This window comes from Coffea eugenioides, chromosome 11 (assembly GCF_003713205.1).
Source record: "Coffea eugenioides isolate CCC68of chromosome 11, Ceug_1.0, whole genome shotgun sequence".
Classification (NCBI taxonomy): Eukaryota; Viridiplantae; Streptophyta; class Magnoliopsida; order Gentianales; family Rubiaceae; genus Coffea; species Coffea eugenioides.
The window spans coordinates 46,740,130-46,755,668 of NC_040045.1; the positions used below are offsets into that span (position 1 = coordinate 46,740,130).

General features: G+C 40.3%; 2 protein-coding genes across 5 annotated transcripts; both read right to left on the bottom strand.

Moving 5' to 3' along the window:
* Positions 1 to 1,179: 1,179 nt before the first annotated feature.
* On the bottom strand, positions 1,180 to 6,631 carry LOC113751704 (cleavage and polyadenylation specificity factor subunit 6). Of its 4 annotated transcripts, XR_003464851.1 has the most exons (3): positions 6,347 to 6,631; positions 3,311 to 5,468; positions 1,180 to 1,987 (listed from the first exon to the last, which is right to left on the bottom strand). XR_003464851.1 is itself a non-coding variant. In XM_027295813.1 (2 exons), exon 2 carries the CDS (start codon positions 5,428 to 5,430, stop codon positions 3,463 to 3,465), a length of 1,968 nt encoding a protein of 655 aa, XP_027151614.1. In that variant the 5' UTR covers positions 5,431 to 5,468; positions 6,529 to 6,631; the 3' UTR covers positions 2,906 to 3,462. The 4 variants fall into 4 exon arrangements, 3 of the variants coding, with proteins under 3 accessions (XP_027151614.1, XP_027151613.1, XP_027151615.1); XM_027295813.1 differs by lacking the exon at positions 1,180 to 1,987 and having other exon boundaries at positions 2,906 to 5,468; positions 6,529 to 6,631; XM_027295812.1 differs by lacking the exon at positions 1,180 to 1,987 and having other exon boundaries at positions 2,906 to 5,468.
* Positions 6,632 to 8,990: 2,359 nt separating this feature from the next.
* On the bottom strand, positions 8,991 to 14,923 carry LOC113753306 (actin-related protein 3). Its single transcript, XM_027297427.1, has 9 exons — positions 14,467 to 14,923; positions 13,869 to 14,334; positions 12,541 to 12,687; positions 12,193 to 12,285; positions 11,953 to 12,072; positions 11,319 to 11,429; positions 10,572 to 10,697; positions 10,375 to 10,473; positions 8,991 to 9,659 (listed from the first exon to the last, which is right to left on the bottom strand). Exons 1-9 carry the CDS (start codon positions 14,514 to 14,516, stop codon positions 9,579 to 9,581), a joined length of 1,293 nt encoding a protein of 430 aa, XP_027153228.1. The 5' UTR covers positions 14,517 to 14,923; the 3' UTR covers positions 8,991 to 9,578.
* Positions 14,924 to 15,539: the final 616 nt, after the last annotated feature.

Here is a 15,539-nt window from a genome sequence, read left to right on the forward strand (position 1 = left end):
AAATTAATTGTGAAAAATATCATAGCCAGCGATTCCCAAATGCTTGACCATGTTGTCCAATCCCACATACTTCGTTATGTTACAATTTTGTATTGTAGATTTCTTAGGGGGGGGGGCAATCTGAGGGAAAAGAGGAATTTTGAACGGCAATTAAAAAGAAACCTCAAGTAAAATGGAGGTTTTCCTAGCTAATTATTAGGCCTTGTTTGGACAGCAATTTTCTCTACGTTTCCCGTGAACACATTTTCTAATTAATCACCTTTTTACTTCACATATATCAAATCACTACAGTAATTTTTCTACAAAAAATCTAGAAACATGCAATCCAAACACTTACCTATTGATACCAACAATATCAATAGGTAAGTGCAAGATGCACATCACAGCGGTCCTCACCATGATTGGCACTAATAATTTTTACATACGCGCAAAGTATGAATGCGTAATTAACCGTCGAGGGTGATGCCACCTATTCAATTAATAGGACCGTTTCATGAGCAGGCAGGCAGGCAGCAAACGAAATGCAGGAGTCGTCGACCGCATACTTCATATTACCATGTCCACAAGGGTATAAATCGCCCGCCCCACAAATGACGGGTATATCTCCCTCTCATATAATCGGAGACAATCGTGTTCCCAGCTAGCATCCACGAGTTCTGGACCAAACACCAGGAAAGTAATGGCCAAATACTACTAATAATCTCATTCGTCTTATCTCTGTCATCTTGGTTTTCAAGGATTGCAAGTTAGAGCATCAAGGATTTAGGATGGAACTACTGGCTGCAAAAATACATACACAAGCGGGGATAGAAGGGGTGACATTTCATGGCAAACTAAGGTAACATACTCCAGTTGCCGCAGAGAACTTAGCAGGCTATAACAACAGAGCTACGTCTCCAATGACAAATGGAAGTGGGAGAAAAGATTATGGTCCTGCAACTTGTAAGTTTATCCGGCAGGAGAATAACAAACACAGTTACTATCTCCATATCTCACTTCTTATTTTCCTAAACCAAAAAAAAAAAAAAAACGCTTCTATGCATAAATCAACTCTAGACGAACAGACGCACGAGATTAGAAAAGCATGGAACAGATACAGCAAAAAGAGTACGACTCCAATAAGAAGAGAGACCACCGGTCCCAACCCCATCTAGTGCGAAACATTTACATTCCAAGAACTAGAAAAATCAAAGAAATTTTTAGATTACATTGTAAGGTTGGAAAGCGGGACCTTCAAGCTCGTGAAGAAATATGCCAGATCAAATCCTTGAGAATGTTACAGTTAACTTCCTATGGTTGGCACCCTACTTATGCTATCCTATACAACTACAAAATCAGACACTTTTGCCACCAATTCCACCATATACAAGAGTACAATTCTGACAAACAAGATCTACAATTTGCAAAGAACCGTGAGAATACATCTCATGCTTCATAAGCTCAGACCGGTACAAGCACCATCAACCAAATGAAATCCCCTTGAGATATTGTAGCAACCCAACTCCAAGATACAGTACAATTTGAAACAAAAAAAACCCTCACATGAACAGGACCAGTGCTACCATATACAATACATCATGTACAAAAGAATTGGCTACATACCTCACAAATTAGACAGCGACATTGAAGCACTATTACACGTGAAACCTAGAACATGGGATCTATGATTTAAAAAAAAAAAAACAACAAAAGTGGACACGTAAATATGGTAGCTACATGAAGAATTAACTATAATGGCCCTGAATGTTACAGTTTGGCGAATTTGACTGTTTAGACATTTTCTTGCAGAGGCATCACTTATGAACATTTCACTAAGTTCTTGAGGAAAACGAAATGCAGCCAGTATGATTAAGGCTTCTTTGGCACATTAGGTAGATGACTAATGTTTTCAAAGAAATCCAAGAATAGCGACCAATTTATCTTATCTTCCTTCAAGTAACCAATTCAGCTGATTTAGTCACAAAACAAAGAGTTGTCTCTCTGCTCCCTGAATATGATTATTAGAGCCCATGTCAATACTTATTAAAAGGGGACTATCAAAAAGCCAAATCATGATATATATATATTAACTGCATATGATATGGACAGAAAAAAAAAAAATCTCCAACAAACAAAACAAAAGGGTGTGCAGTCATTCTCTTATTTCCTTTCATACAACACAAACCATTCTCAGTCATAAGATGATTATTACTTGCTATACACGGACAAAGGTAGCTGGAGCAACACTCAAAAGGCACAGTATTTTGCACTTTGAAAAAAATTTACACAAAGTACATAAATTTAGCTATTCAGGTTAACTTTGTAGCCTCTGATGAAGATGTTAAAAGTGCAGCCTGTGGTTAAAAGATATTGCTAGCACTATTTCGGCTGATTTATAAAATATCAGGTATATATGATCCATATAGATGTACTCCGATTGATCAGAGCTCATGACCAAAAAATCACCAGATGACGTTTCATAAGGAAGGCTCTTATGCAATAAATGGGCAAAGAATCAACAGTTAGAAACAACTTGCAAACGCACGTCTCTTGCTCATCAAGAAACTTGATAATTATGTTACATATCATTCTTACCCTATAAAAGCAATTTGAGCACATTACCTATAACATTGACTTGCAAAGGCAGTTAAAGGATGCTCAAGGTATGCAAGATACATGTATTCAAGGTATGCATGAAGTAGCTCTACATAGGAAAATCCAGTACCACAACATTTAGAGGATATCTTAGGATATATATGCTATGCATACATAGCCAATACATCTTATGACAAGACAGACCCTTTAGAGGATAAAGCATCTCTTCCAAACATGTGAAACAATAAAAGAGACATCAACTGCTCAGCTATTTGCCAACACTCCGCAATGCACGTCATCTAAGGATACACATGAAACTTGCAAAACAAACTCACACAAAATCAGCAAGGATTCAATTTTAACCTCAAACTTCCAACTTCAGACCAAAAAAATGCAGAATGGTGCTTACAAATAAAGCATAAGCATAGTTAAGTCACACATATACTTAAATATATAGGTCCAAGACGTCAAGTGACTCCAAATATGAGTATCTTAAGTCTTATCCCGCTAGATGTCAATTCACTCCAAAAAGCGAAATAAGCAGGGCAGACATAGTGGCTCACAGCAGGGTTAACACAGTATCACTCCACAAAGCTAATCCACAAAAATATCCTAGTAAAAAAAAAAATTTAAAGTTTGTAGTACGAATATTAAGTCTTGCACCATGTTATGTTCTGCAGTGAAGAATAAAGCAAACGAAATCTGTTCTGCCTGCATCCTCACAGAAATGACTTACTTCTTTAGACCAGAAGCCACTTCGTGTGCAGCATAAACAGAAATCAGATTGACGGTGCTTCGCTGCAGTCTGGCAAATGCTACTGAGAGCCGATAAGGTTGGTGCTTTCATGCACAAAGGGCCATTATAAGAATAAAAACCACCTGATAACATCACTCTGATGGCAGGCGCCTCCGCTTCCCATAATCTGCATCCCTTGATCGAGACCTGTGATGTTCTTCTGGAACTGCTCGTGACCTGCTCCGGGATCTCGAAGGTTGTCCCCTGTCATAATCATCTTCATAACCTGGGTCCCGCTCCTTGTGACGATATTCCCTATAACTATCCTTTTCTTCCCTGTACCTGTGATCCCTGTCATACCTGTCCCTATCATGCTCTCTCTCATCACGATGCCTTCTATCCGAACTCCCTGACCAGTCACGCTCAGAACCTCGTTCCTTCTCCCGCGAAGCAGCACTTGACCGCACACCCTTATCATGGCTTGCCTCTCCATACCCATACTCAGAGGCATTGTCTTCACCACCATAACTTGACTCCCTTGTCCTTCGACCATGTTCTTCTCCGCCCCATCCCATGCTTGCGTCGGTCCACATTCCTGCGTGAGGTCCATCCATTCCTCCCGTCCCCATCATACCCATACCGTTAGCAGCCATTCCTCGCCCAAAAAAGGCAGGGTTGACATGAGGAGCCACCCCAGCAAGACCCATGTGATTAACAGCTGGAAATGGAGGGATCATCCCAGGGAAAGCAGGACCCGAAAAGCCTCCATACCCAGCTCCTCGACCCATATATGTCGGATCAAATCCGGGACCCATCATTGCCTGAGGATGCATTAAGCCAGTAGGAGGGCCACCAAAAGCAGGACCTGCAAGGCCCTGACCATAAGCTCCTCCAGTGACACCATTTCCACCACCTGGAGCATTCCCCATCATATTCTTCGCTCCAACAGTTCCTCTCCCTCTTCCAGGTACACCTACTGGAGCCTTATTGGGCATCCCCTGACCTCCTCGTCCAGCCCATCCTCCACGCCCAAAGTTTCTCCCAGCATCTCCACTGGGATAATTAGTTCCATTGCCCCTACCTGCACCATCGTTCATTGGTCTCCTACCCTGTGGCTGGGACTGGGACTGAGACTGGACTTGTGTCTTGTTCATATAAGAAGCAGCCATCTGTTTAATGGTTTGTGGAGTAGCCAACGCCACCACACACGCTCGCCCATTAAAGACATGACCATTCATGCCTTCTTTACATGCAGTCGCTGCAGCAGGATCAGAGAATTCAACTTGGCAATAGCCTTTAGATTTTCCACTAGCTCTCTCATCAAAGAATTTAATCTCCTTGACCTTCCCATACTGGGTCAAAACACTCTCAAGCTCTGCGTCAGTAGTCCACCAATGCAGCTCTCCAACAAAGAGCATTGTATTCCCATTCTCTACAGCTGGTCTTACCTGGTTTTCAGTAACAACTGGGCGAATACTATTAACATTCGAACTTGAACTCATATGATTAGCTGGCACCTGCGGAATGACTCTGGGGGCACCCGCAACTGGTTTTAGCAATGGCCCAGGCTCCCCTGTAACTTTTCCTGACATATCAAGTGACTCTACTCCAACTTTTTGTGACATAGCAACAGCCATGGACCCTTGATATCCCAAATTTCCTGCTTGAGAGTTATGAATAATCTCTGGAGCTCTTCCTTTCTGAGAAGCATCAGTGCCAGGGAGGGCACCTACATCAGATGCCAGTCCACTCTTCTGATCAGGAAATCGAACACCAGAGTTGGTATACTTTCCTTCAGTTGCAGATCGAGGGATGTTTACACCTTGCGTTACCACAGTTTCTGCTCTCGGATCCTGAACACTTGCTCTAGGAGCTGGGAATCCCCCATTGCCCACACCAAGAGGAGCCCGTGGTGTCTCAGACCGCTGCTGCTGCTGCATCTGCAGGAATCCCTCCCCAACGTTAACATCATTGTAGAGATCATCATATTCATCATCCTCATTGATCATCTCGTCCTCTGCAAGTGCAGGTATTGCTCCACCTCTATGATACTGCATCTTTTGACTCCCTCCGTATTCTTCATCTCCAAAGTCTAATTGCTCATCACCCCCTGGATCCATCAAATCTAACCTGAAACCCACTATTTAACTCCTCCTAACTGGGAAAAAAAAAAGTCCACGGATTACTATTTTCCTGTACTGAAATTACTGCAGTAGATGGAATTGGAGGAACACATTTATTTGAGGCATATGACAAGTGTTGAGAAAGCACAGCTATAGAATTAATAAATTCACATATCTAAAATACGCAGAGCATCTCAGAACTAAAGTCTTACATTAATAACTAACATAAATGAACACTAGACATATGCGTGCATATCTTCAATTCAACACAATACCCAAAAGACGAGCAATGATTTGCCAAGTCCGCATCGTTGCAGCAATGATACAAGAGATCCAACACCCACAAAATCAAAATTGTAAGAACAAAGTTGTAGATCTCCTCCACAAGCCATCTAAGCAAAGCATCTACAACTACGGTTAAACCTTACTCCTATGTAAGTATTTGAGAACTGTGTACTAAAGTCAGTCACCCCAAAACCGGGGGGGGGGGGGGGGGGGAATTGGCCCTTAGATCATGAGTATCACCAACTAGGATAACATCTTCTTACCTTTTTTTTTTTAGGACAAACTACAATAACATCTAATATTAATCCTATATAATAAGAGCAGTAGTAATACTTCTGATATGCAACCAAAAGGATCACAAACCCACATCCTAAAATCAACCCGAAAAAAAAACAAAAACAAAAATCGCAAAGACCCACTTGATTATCACCAACAAGTGATAACAAACAACTTAAACCAAAATTTTCCAAAATATGTTCACGTGCTAGGCAAAGCAAACGGAGGAAAGTCAAAGCAAAAAATATGTAGGGAGTGATTAAAATATTTTAGATGAGAAGGAAAAATGAACAAATTAGGATGATTAACTAATAGAGAAGCTCATGGATGATTTAAGTAGCATGATAGTTACCTAATCAAAAGACCCAAAAAGTTAGAAGAAGAAAGGAGTAAAAGGGCAAAGCATTCAGCAGTCACTAGTAAGCACGAATTACAAGAATGACGACGACGACGATGATGATGATGATGATGATGATGATGGGATTTGCTTAAACTCGAGACAGATGGGAATTTGGGGTAAAAGGATTTTCTTACTGTTTCTTTTTTTTGTCTTAGCTACCAACCCTCACTCAGTCATGTATGGTGCAGGTAGCCATCCCTTTTCCTCTCTCTCTCTCTCTCTCTGTATCTGCCTGTGGCTTCCCTCCCCTTTGATACGGAGTCCTCGACCAATTACTGCTAGTACACATATGGTCCCATACTGTATAGTAGTATTCCAATTTAAAAGCTAGGCCTAATAGTGTGGTATGAAATTTTTTTTTTTTTCAAGAAGAGAAGAAAACTTCTCATAATTATGGAAATTCCACTGGGGTTCTGTAAATTGCATTGGACCCCCCTCAAGTGAATATACTACTGTTTTAACTTTCCTTGGCCAGAAACTCCTACGCTACAACTGCTACTCCTTAGTCCTTCCCCATTTTTATTTCTTTCTTCGAATATTTATGCTACGTTTAAAAGTTGTGTATGTTATGTTATGTGCAGTAATTTATAGTCCTTAAGACCTATCCCAGTAATAACAAAAGTCGTTAAAAGTCAAGAATTTAGTAGAACTACTCTTTTTTTTTTTAGTAGAACTACTCACTACCACGATATTCGGACCAATTCGTCAGTCTGTTTGGTTTTATCAAAATGTTCTACTTGTAGCATAAAAACAGTAACCGCACAATTTGGGAGGGAAAAAAGAATTGATTTTTTTTCCCTTTTTGGTTATTTATTCACAAAAATACGAGGAAATGAAGAATTTGGAAATATACTCCATTAGAAAACTTAAAAGAGCCAATCAAAACCCTATATGTCAACTGTCCTCCTGCTATGCTATCATAAGGAAATTTTTTGAGTTGATTTCAAAGTCTTTTTGTAGAAAAATACTAAGGCTTTGTTTGAATTGCATTTTTCTGAATTTTTTGTAGAAAAATTACTGTAACATTTTGATATATGTGAGACCAAAAGATGATTTAAAAATATATCCATAAAAAATATAACAATTTTCAAAAAAAAAATTGCAATCCAGACACACCCTAAGTGTTAATTACAAATACTTAATAGTTAGTATGGGAATTATAAAAAAAAAAAATTCAATATAAAACTTGTCGTAAATAGGGGTGCAGAGAATTCGAGTAGCTTGAATCGAGCTCGCGAGTAGCTTGGTTAGCTACTCGAATCGAGCTCGAGCAAATTCGAGCTCGAGGCGATTTCGAGCTACTTGCTACAGTAAAACGAGTCGAGTTCGAGTAATTAATGGCAAGAAATTTTAACTCGTCGAGTAGCTCGAGCTTGGTGGCCTATTTGTATATTTTATATATCAATTTACTCTTTTAGGTTTGTTAGTTGGAATATTTACGGGCTTAACCAGTTATGTTGTAATAATAATGAAGGGTGAATAAGTAATTTTGGCTCGTAAACTAAAAACGATGAAATGCATTGCAAACTCTGTCCTTCATTCGCCTTCTTCGTTCCTCTTCAGTCTTCAGAGTTCAGCTTACCTCTCAAATCCCAATCTCAGTCTTTGGCTCATCTTTTCAAATCTCAATTGTCACAACTCAAAAAAATTGGGGGCTGCTGCTGCTGCAATACTTGTAATGGTTTCTGAGCTCTTGAGTCTTGACTTAGAGGAAGCTCTTGAGTCTTGCGCGCTGCTGGCGCACGCCGTGGAGGAGAGGGCGTCGCGCGCTGGTGGATGACTGCGCACCGTGCGCAGCTGTTGCTGGACTGCTGCGGCTGAGTTGCTGCTCGATCTGCCTGGAGGTGAACTGGAGCGCAAGGGGTAGGCTGCTCGCAAGGGGGCGACTGCGGTTGAGTCGCGCAGGGGTTGCGTGAGAAGGAGCTGCTGGTGGCGAGGCGCGGCTGGGCAACAGGCGCGATGGGCGGCAGTGTGGCGTGCTGCGATCTGGCGGGGTGCAAAGTGGCGGCGGCGGACAAGGAGAAAAGAAGGAAGAAGAAGGAGAAAAAGAAAGAAAAGGAAGAAGAAAGAAAGAAAGAAGAAGAAAAAGAGAGAAAGAGGGGAAGTAGGGCTGATGTTGCTGTTGTTGCTTCGATCGGATGCATGTCAAGTTCGAGTACTCGACTCGAGATCGAGCTCGATATGCATTCAAGCTCGATCGAGTCGAGTACGATCTTACTCGTGCTTGTCTCGAGTCAATCTCGATCTTCATTGCTCGAGCTCGAGCTCGATTCCTGGTGAATGTTGTCGAGTTCGAGCTCGAGTAGGCTACTACTCGAGCTCGACTCGGCTCGATTTCACCCCTAGTCGTAAAGCATCATGTTGCGCGGGCTTTAATTAACTTTAGCTCTCCCTCACGAACGTAGCGAACAAAAGCAAACTAAGGGTTTGCCGTAACACCGCCTGTCAGGTTTATTCTTGAACTCCCACCATAATGATAATCCTGCTGTTTAATACCTTCACAATGTACGAATCCAAAATCACTACTACTTCTACAGGACACAGAGATATTTTGCTCAGGCCTTGTAGTACAGTAGTATTAAAATGTCATCAGTGATTAAAGTGTACAAGGTTACGGAAAACTTTTAAAATCTCAACCCTGAATTTACAAGTATGGAAGACAATTTCAAACCAAAATTCTAATACAACCGGTGACCCTATAGAGTGAGTTCTAAACAATTGAAATGAATTTAAAAAAAAAAAAAAAAAAAACCTACACCAAAACATATGAATTATTGTCCTTCTAAAACAAGATGATATACTTCCTATAGAACTCAGCTAACCAGCACTCTCAGAGTAGAATCCACCTCAGTTATTGGTGTCCGAACAATTCAGGAACCAGTCCAATGCATAATTGCCAGCTTAGGCCCACCAATAACAGACAACCAGTGCTTTCTACTGGCTCCCAGAAACTGTTTGAAAGAATACAAGAACCTCGTACTTTTGTTACAATTCTGACCGAAAGTCTATTGTACACTGCCTCCGGCAACCGGATCAGTCAAGCACACGTCAAAAGGCACTTTGACTTGTGAATTTCCAGAGGGAAAACCCAGAAATACGCAAGGTTCAAATTTCAAAAAGCCTTTTGCTTGAAATACCTGGACCAGGAAATGCCATCAACATAATTGGACCCATGGTGTTCATATCAATACATCCCCTTGAAAACAGGATTCGTTCTGCATATGCTTGCCCCACACTCTTCATACTCAGCCTTTGTATGACAAGCCTGTGGCAGAAGTACATTGGTTGATATCGAAATAGTTAAACAAGATTCGGACTATATAATAGGTAAGGAAAAAGAAACGAGGCAGGAGTGACCAACTCTAAAAATCTTGAAATAGGCAAGAAAGATAATCCTAATACATGTAATTTCCGTATGGACTGCATCCATATATGCTTAAACTTATAATTGCCTCCCCATTCCCTCTTTCCGGCACCCCAGAACTTTCATTTTATCTCTCTCTCCCCCTATAAACTAATATTGCCTCCCACCACACACTGACACCATTGCACAACAAGGAGAAGATAGAAAATTTAATGGGTTATGAATGAGGCTCAAAGTCTACGCATAGGAAGCCATGGTTCACAAAGGGCAACCAAAAAAAAAATTGTATAAATCTGAAATTGAACCTTCATTTTAAAGTTTTTGGCATCGTGAATCTTCTAATTTGATTTTCTTGAATATACTATATGTGAATTTAAAGCGCCTTTTTGGTAGTTTAAGTACATTTGATAATCAAATTAATGACTTCCAATAGTAGCAAATGTGGGGCTTCTTATGTACCAAACAGGTTTCAGTTTTCCGTTTTAAGTTAAGAAGATGGGGTCACAGCTTCGGAAGTTGTAAACCTTAGTCCTCAGAGGCTATATAGATCCTAAGCAGCTTAATACTTGTATAAAACTGACACCAGGACAACAGGACATCCAGAACAAATACATACTGCAAAAAATTCAGGGGTAGAGGCAAGTACAGAGCCTCCAAACCAGACGGCATATCTCTGGATTGGATGGCTGACAACATTGACTTCCACTGGTTGTGCCTGATAGGAAAAAGTGAATAAAGTCAAGCTTCCGAAACAAATGAAAAGGAGGAAATATGTACAGAAGCGCAATGAGAACACAAAGCATGACTGCTCACTCTGACTTCTCCACCTAGGCGAGCATCTGATGAGAGCAGACGAGCATCAACAATTTTCTTTAGATCTCGTTGCAACCTTCGATTGAAGTCCTTGAACATGGTTGATCCTCCAGACAAAACAATGTTCTGACATGCAAAAATTTACAAATGCATATGATTAGCAAAGTTCATAGGGGCATGAAATGAACTAAGAGGAAAACATTTGCACCATAAAGCAGCATCAAAACATCAACCAGGTTCTTGAACTCCACAATTATCTCAAACAAGTCACGGTATTTCGATCCGTCTCGTTATCTTCACGTGCAATAAAAATCTATCACCTGGTTTAGCCAAAGTATGTTATAAATTCTTTTTTTTGCTCCCATCTCTAATTTAATATCAATAGTGAACAAAGGCTAGACAACTCAGAGACAGGCTGGATAAAACTTGCTCAAACAATTCCAATTCAAAATGTAAGAAATATAGGTCAAAGCAAAACAGAATATCAATCTCAATATGGTCGGGGATCTGAACAGTTGCAAGCAACATGCTTCACATTTTCAACAACCCACAACATGAGTCCTATCAATTCCAGGAAGGTGTGAAACAGTGGTGTACATTCCCGGAAGGTGTCAAAAAGTGGAAACCACTTGATATTAGACATTAGCACTCAAACTGCTTATTGTGTGCCAGACACAGGTAATCTTCCAACCTATTAAAACATCAACCAGGAAAGAAGTTTTTTCATGGGCATGTAGTTCATTTTACCTTGTACAAAGCCCTCCTTGTGTCTATTGGAGCAGACTGGATACATTTGTCAATGACATCCGGCAAAGGGGTTGTAAAATCACTGCTGTAAATCTCAGGGTTAAAGAAGACCTGCGTAAGAAAACAAATCAGTCATAAGCAACGTTTTCAGTCAACCTTATCACAAATGGCTTGTCCTAATTCAACCATTGGCATGACTCATCATGATGGTTTGCTTCTTTGAGATGTTTAATTGTGTGTAAAATCTTACAACAAAAATGCATCTGGAAGTTCAGGACAAGGTAACCTCAAAGAGTGTAAAAAGCAGCTAGAAAACTTTTGCATATGAACTAGCAAGTGTAAAACAATAACAATGGGATGGTGCAGGAAATATCCCATATTTATTCATTTAAGTGATAAAGGGACAATTCGGTGACTGCTTTTTATACATACAGGAATCCTCCCTGAGACCAGGGAAAGCATATTTCCAGCATGCAACTTACATTTTCTGTTAATGGAGGAACTTATAGGACATAGAAATGCAGTATGATGCATAAACATGGCCAAACAGCATATCAATTTGATCATTTTGCATGTTACAACATCATGCTAATACTTCGAATAATCAAGAAATCGATGCCAGGACAAAGCAAACCTCAGGGCCAAGAAATCTTTCATAACCAATGTCGCATGAGTAAGGTGCCCCAGTCTTTGGTTTGATACCTCTCCACTGTTTGATGTACTTTGCTGGCTCCTTGTCATGTTTATTATACTCCTGAAGCCATTAAAAGATGAATACTATCAAATCCAATTCCCAAGGATGTGTATAATTGGTAATAACCTAAAAAGGGTTTCAAGTTGACCTGTTTAAACTAGCTCAGTGCACGGATCCTACCTTGACAATATCTGAACAAGTATAACAATATGCTTCCTTCACTTTTCGCGCTACTTCAAAGGAATCCTCTGGAGGAACATGCTCTCCTCTTTCCTACACATGGCACATAAGAACCAGAAACTTGAACTATTGGATGAATCCTTGGTCGCATATCTTACATTACATACATTATGTCATGTGTGCTCTGTAGAAATTAGCCACAAAGCACTACAGAGTTCACAAAGTTAGAACAGCAAACAAGTGACAAGGGTCAATTGAGGAAGTAAGAGACTAACATACGTCTAACAGATGAAAAATCTATATCCTGATGAGAAAACACACATAGCAGGACAATCAATGGCAACATACCCGCATGAGCTGTTGAATGAAGAGAGTGACATCTCTCCCTGAGACAGGAATTGACTTAATGCTGCTCCCAATCACATAACCCTCAGCAACAGGAACAACATGAGTAGCCCCATCGCCAACATCCACTACAACACCAGTCATCTCACACTAAAGGAAGCTTAGAATCGTAGATGATAAGAGGATTGGTACGAGATATACATGGTTATACGCAAACATATGCTTATATAGGGCATATCATGGATGTTTCTTAAATATGAAAACCAGAATACATCAAATTTTCAGAGTAGTTTATCTAAACACCTTGCGGAATGCTTCCAAAATTTGAACTCAACAAATATACCCAGCTCAAGCTCACCATGCAATACAACAAGCTACAGATTTTGAACTAAAAGAAAAGAAATAAAAAACTGATGGTAAAAATGTGCACATGTGAAGTAAGTGGCCATGTAACTCAGACAGTATAATAGCTCTATTACTTTCTCAAAAACAGCAGCTTAAAAGAACCTTCAAATGGCAAAAGGCAAAAAGATATGTTTAAAAGCGTGATACCTTTCCACCGTTTCCAAGATAGATGAAAAATTAGGATACTTGACCCAAGATATTAGACTCAATCCATGACTAAATGTACAAGGCATAAGCAAGTAGCTGCTGTTCTTTGACAAAATCTTGTACATGTAACTAATGAGTGATGCTGGGATGGCGAAAGCCTTGTTTGGAATTTGAGTAAACAAGTACAAAGCAAAAAGAAACAGCCGTCAGCTAAATACAATTTATGAGGCCCAAATATTGTCAGTCATACACACAAGGAACTGACGTATTCAGTCAAGCTACAAATGATATTTTTGCAAGTCTTTAGCCAAGCTCAAGCTAATCTTCAAAGTTAAAGATTTTAACATCTGACAAAGAACAAATTCCTCCAAGTGCATTAAAATTTCATTATTTCCAATCCAAATAACACTTTGAGATTATGACGCCATATTCATATGTAATTCAATTAAAAGTGTTACCCGAATCACATAATTTATGCTTCAGTAAAAGCATAGCAGTTATCCATTTTCCAAAATGCCCCAAAGATGCCATTGAGTATCAAGATTTTGCAACACTTCAAAAGAGACCTTATTTCTCAAATATGCGTCAAAGTCATAGCTTTCACAAATCTAAGATTGTTCACAAGCAAACATATGATCACAAGCGGTAAATAGGAACTATCATTCTCCTTCGTTTATTCTTTGATGAACCACAAGTCACCCTTATTTATCTCAATGAGAACAAGTATACTCTCCTCAAGAATTGCAACACTTAAAAACTCAATAAGATTGAAAACCAACCTTGGATGTGGTGTACCCTGCAGCTAAAGCCAGCACCGGCTGCACCGCAATGTAAAGCCCCGGAACGTTGAACGTTTCAAACATAATCTCACCAGTATATTCCCGGCTCTCAGGCGCAGTCAATGGACTTTCAGTCAACAAAAAGTAATGATCTTCAGGATCGCATCTTAGGTAATTGAATATACACTGTTGCCAAAACCTTTCCATTGCATCCCAATTATCAACTTGGCCGCGCTTAATTGGATAACTAAGGTTATAAGTAGTATTAGATTTAGATCTAGATAGCGCTTCTTCCCCTATACAAAAATCCAGATCCGCCATCACCCCAGCGCTATACTGGGCTAACCAATTATTGCTCTTTGTGGAAGCCGCCCGAGACTGGTTCACAAACGAATCATTCACTGCTACTACTGTTGGCACTATGAAACACGGCTCTACATTTCCAGCAAAGCCCATTTTAGTATACCTAAGGAAAAAAAGAAAACCCAAAAAAAAAAAAACAATGAAGAGATTAGCTAAATTTTCATTCAGAAATTTCATCAAATAGTTAGGGGTCGTTTGTTTAATCGGAATAAAGGTTAAAGATGGGAAGGAGTACCCGGTGCCGTTGTCGATGACGACAGCAGGGCGAGAGGTAGCAGGGTCCATGAGAGAGAGAAGAAGAGAGAGCGGGAGGAGAGAGAGAGCTAAGACGGTGGTGGATCTGCGGCTGAGATCCAAGGAGGGGTTTAAGGGAGCTGATCATGGTCGTTGAAAAGGAAAGGGTGCGGTGGGTAAACCAAACGACAACGTTTGATTTAGGAAAGAGTGGTGATTACTCAACATTCAACAAGAAGAAGGGGGAGGAGGAGAAGAGTGGGTTGTTGGAGAAGTTGAAAATGGCGATGGTGGTGGCATTCATTTTGTTCCATTTCATCGAAAATGGCAGCTAGGATTGTGGATCATCCTCATCATCATCATTTCAGTCGGAACCAGGAGTCAGTGAGCAAGCGCAGACTCCTCCCTTCGTTTTAGTGTGTTTTGTGCGTGTTTCTTTTTCTTTCCCCCCCGTTTTTTGCCTTTTTTCTTTTTTTTCTTTTTTTGGTTCCTTTTGCTTTTCTTAGAGTGGGATGGATGATGTTTGATAGGGTACTTTTCTTAGCAATCAAACAACGCAACGACCATCCTTCTGCGGGGAAGAGTTCTATTTTTGTTGTTTTTGTCGCGGACCGTTGGATTTGGGAATGAGTGCGTTGGATTCTAAGTCGGGACCTTGGGACCTGGTCGGCGGTGTCGGCTATTGGCATGATGACCCACGTCAACTCTTTGGCAATGTTTTCAGAACCGGACCGGCCGGTTCGACCGGTTGGACCGCGAACCGGCCATGTCACCGGTCCGGTCTAATACTAAAGCCGGAAGTTCATGGAGAACCGTTGAAACCCGGACGAACCGTGCGAACCGTTAAGAACCGTGAACCGGCAGTTTTTTAAATTTTTCAATAAAATATCAAGAATGGTGTAGTTAAGATTCGAACCTGGGTCTCCAAGTTTGGATATGACAATCTCACCGCTAGACTGTAGTTAAGTTTGTTGAGAATTCTACTTAACTAAAAAATATATTAAAACATGAAGTTCTTCTCTTTATTTTTTTTTCAATTTTTTCTTCTTAACCATTTTTAACCCAAATATCCAC

What these genes read in the sequence shown, in the direction of transcription:
- LOC113753306 (XM_027297427.1), bottom strand. Translation starts at nt 14,516, where the DNA reads ATGGACCCTGCTACCTCTCGCCCTGCTGTCGTCATCGACAACGGCACC. An exon ending in GTCATCGACAACGGCACCGG is followed by an intron (nt 14,335 to 14,466) that starts GTACTCCTTCCC and finishes TTTTTTCCTTAG; the next exon opens with GTATACTAAAATGGGCTTTG. An exon ending in CAAGGAGGGCTTTGTACAAG is followed by an intron (nt 10,698 to 11,318) that starts GTAAAATGAACT and finishes TTTGCATGTCAG; the next exon opens with AACATTGTTTTGTCTGGAGG.
- LOC113751704 (XM_027295813.1), bottom strand. Translation starts at nt 5,430, where the DNA reads ATGGATCCAGGGGGTGATGAGCAATTAGACTTTGGAGATGAAGAATAC.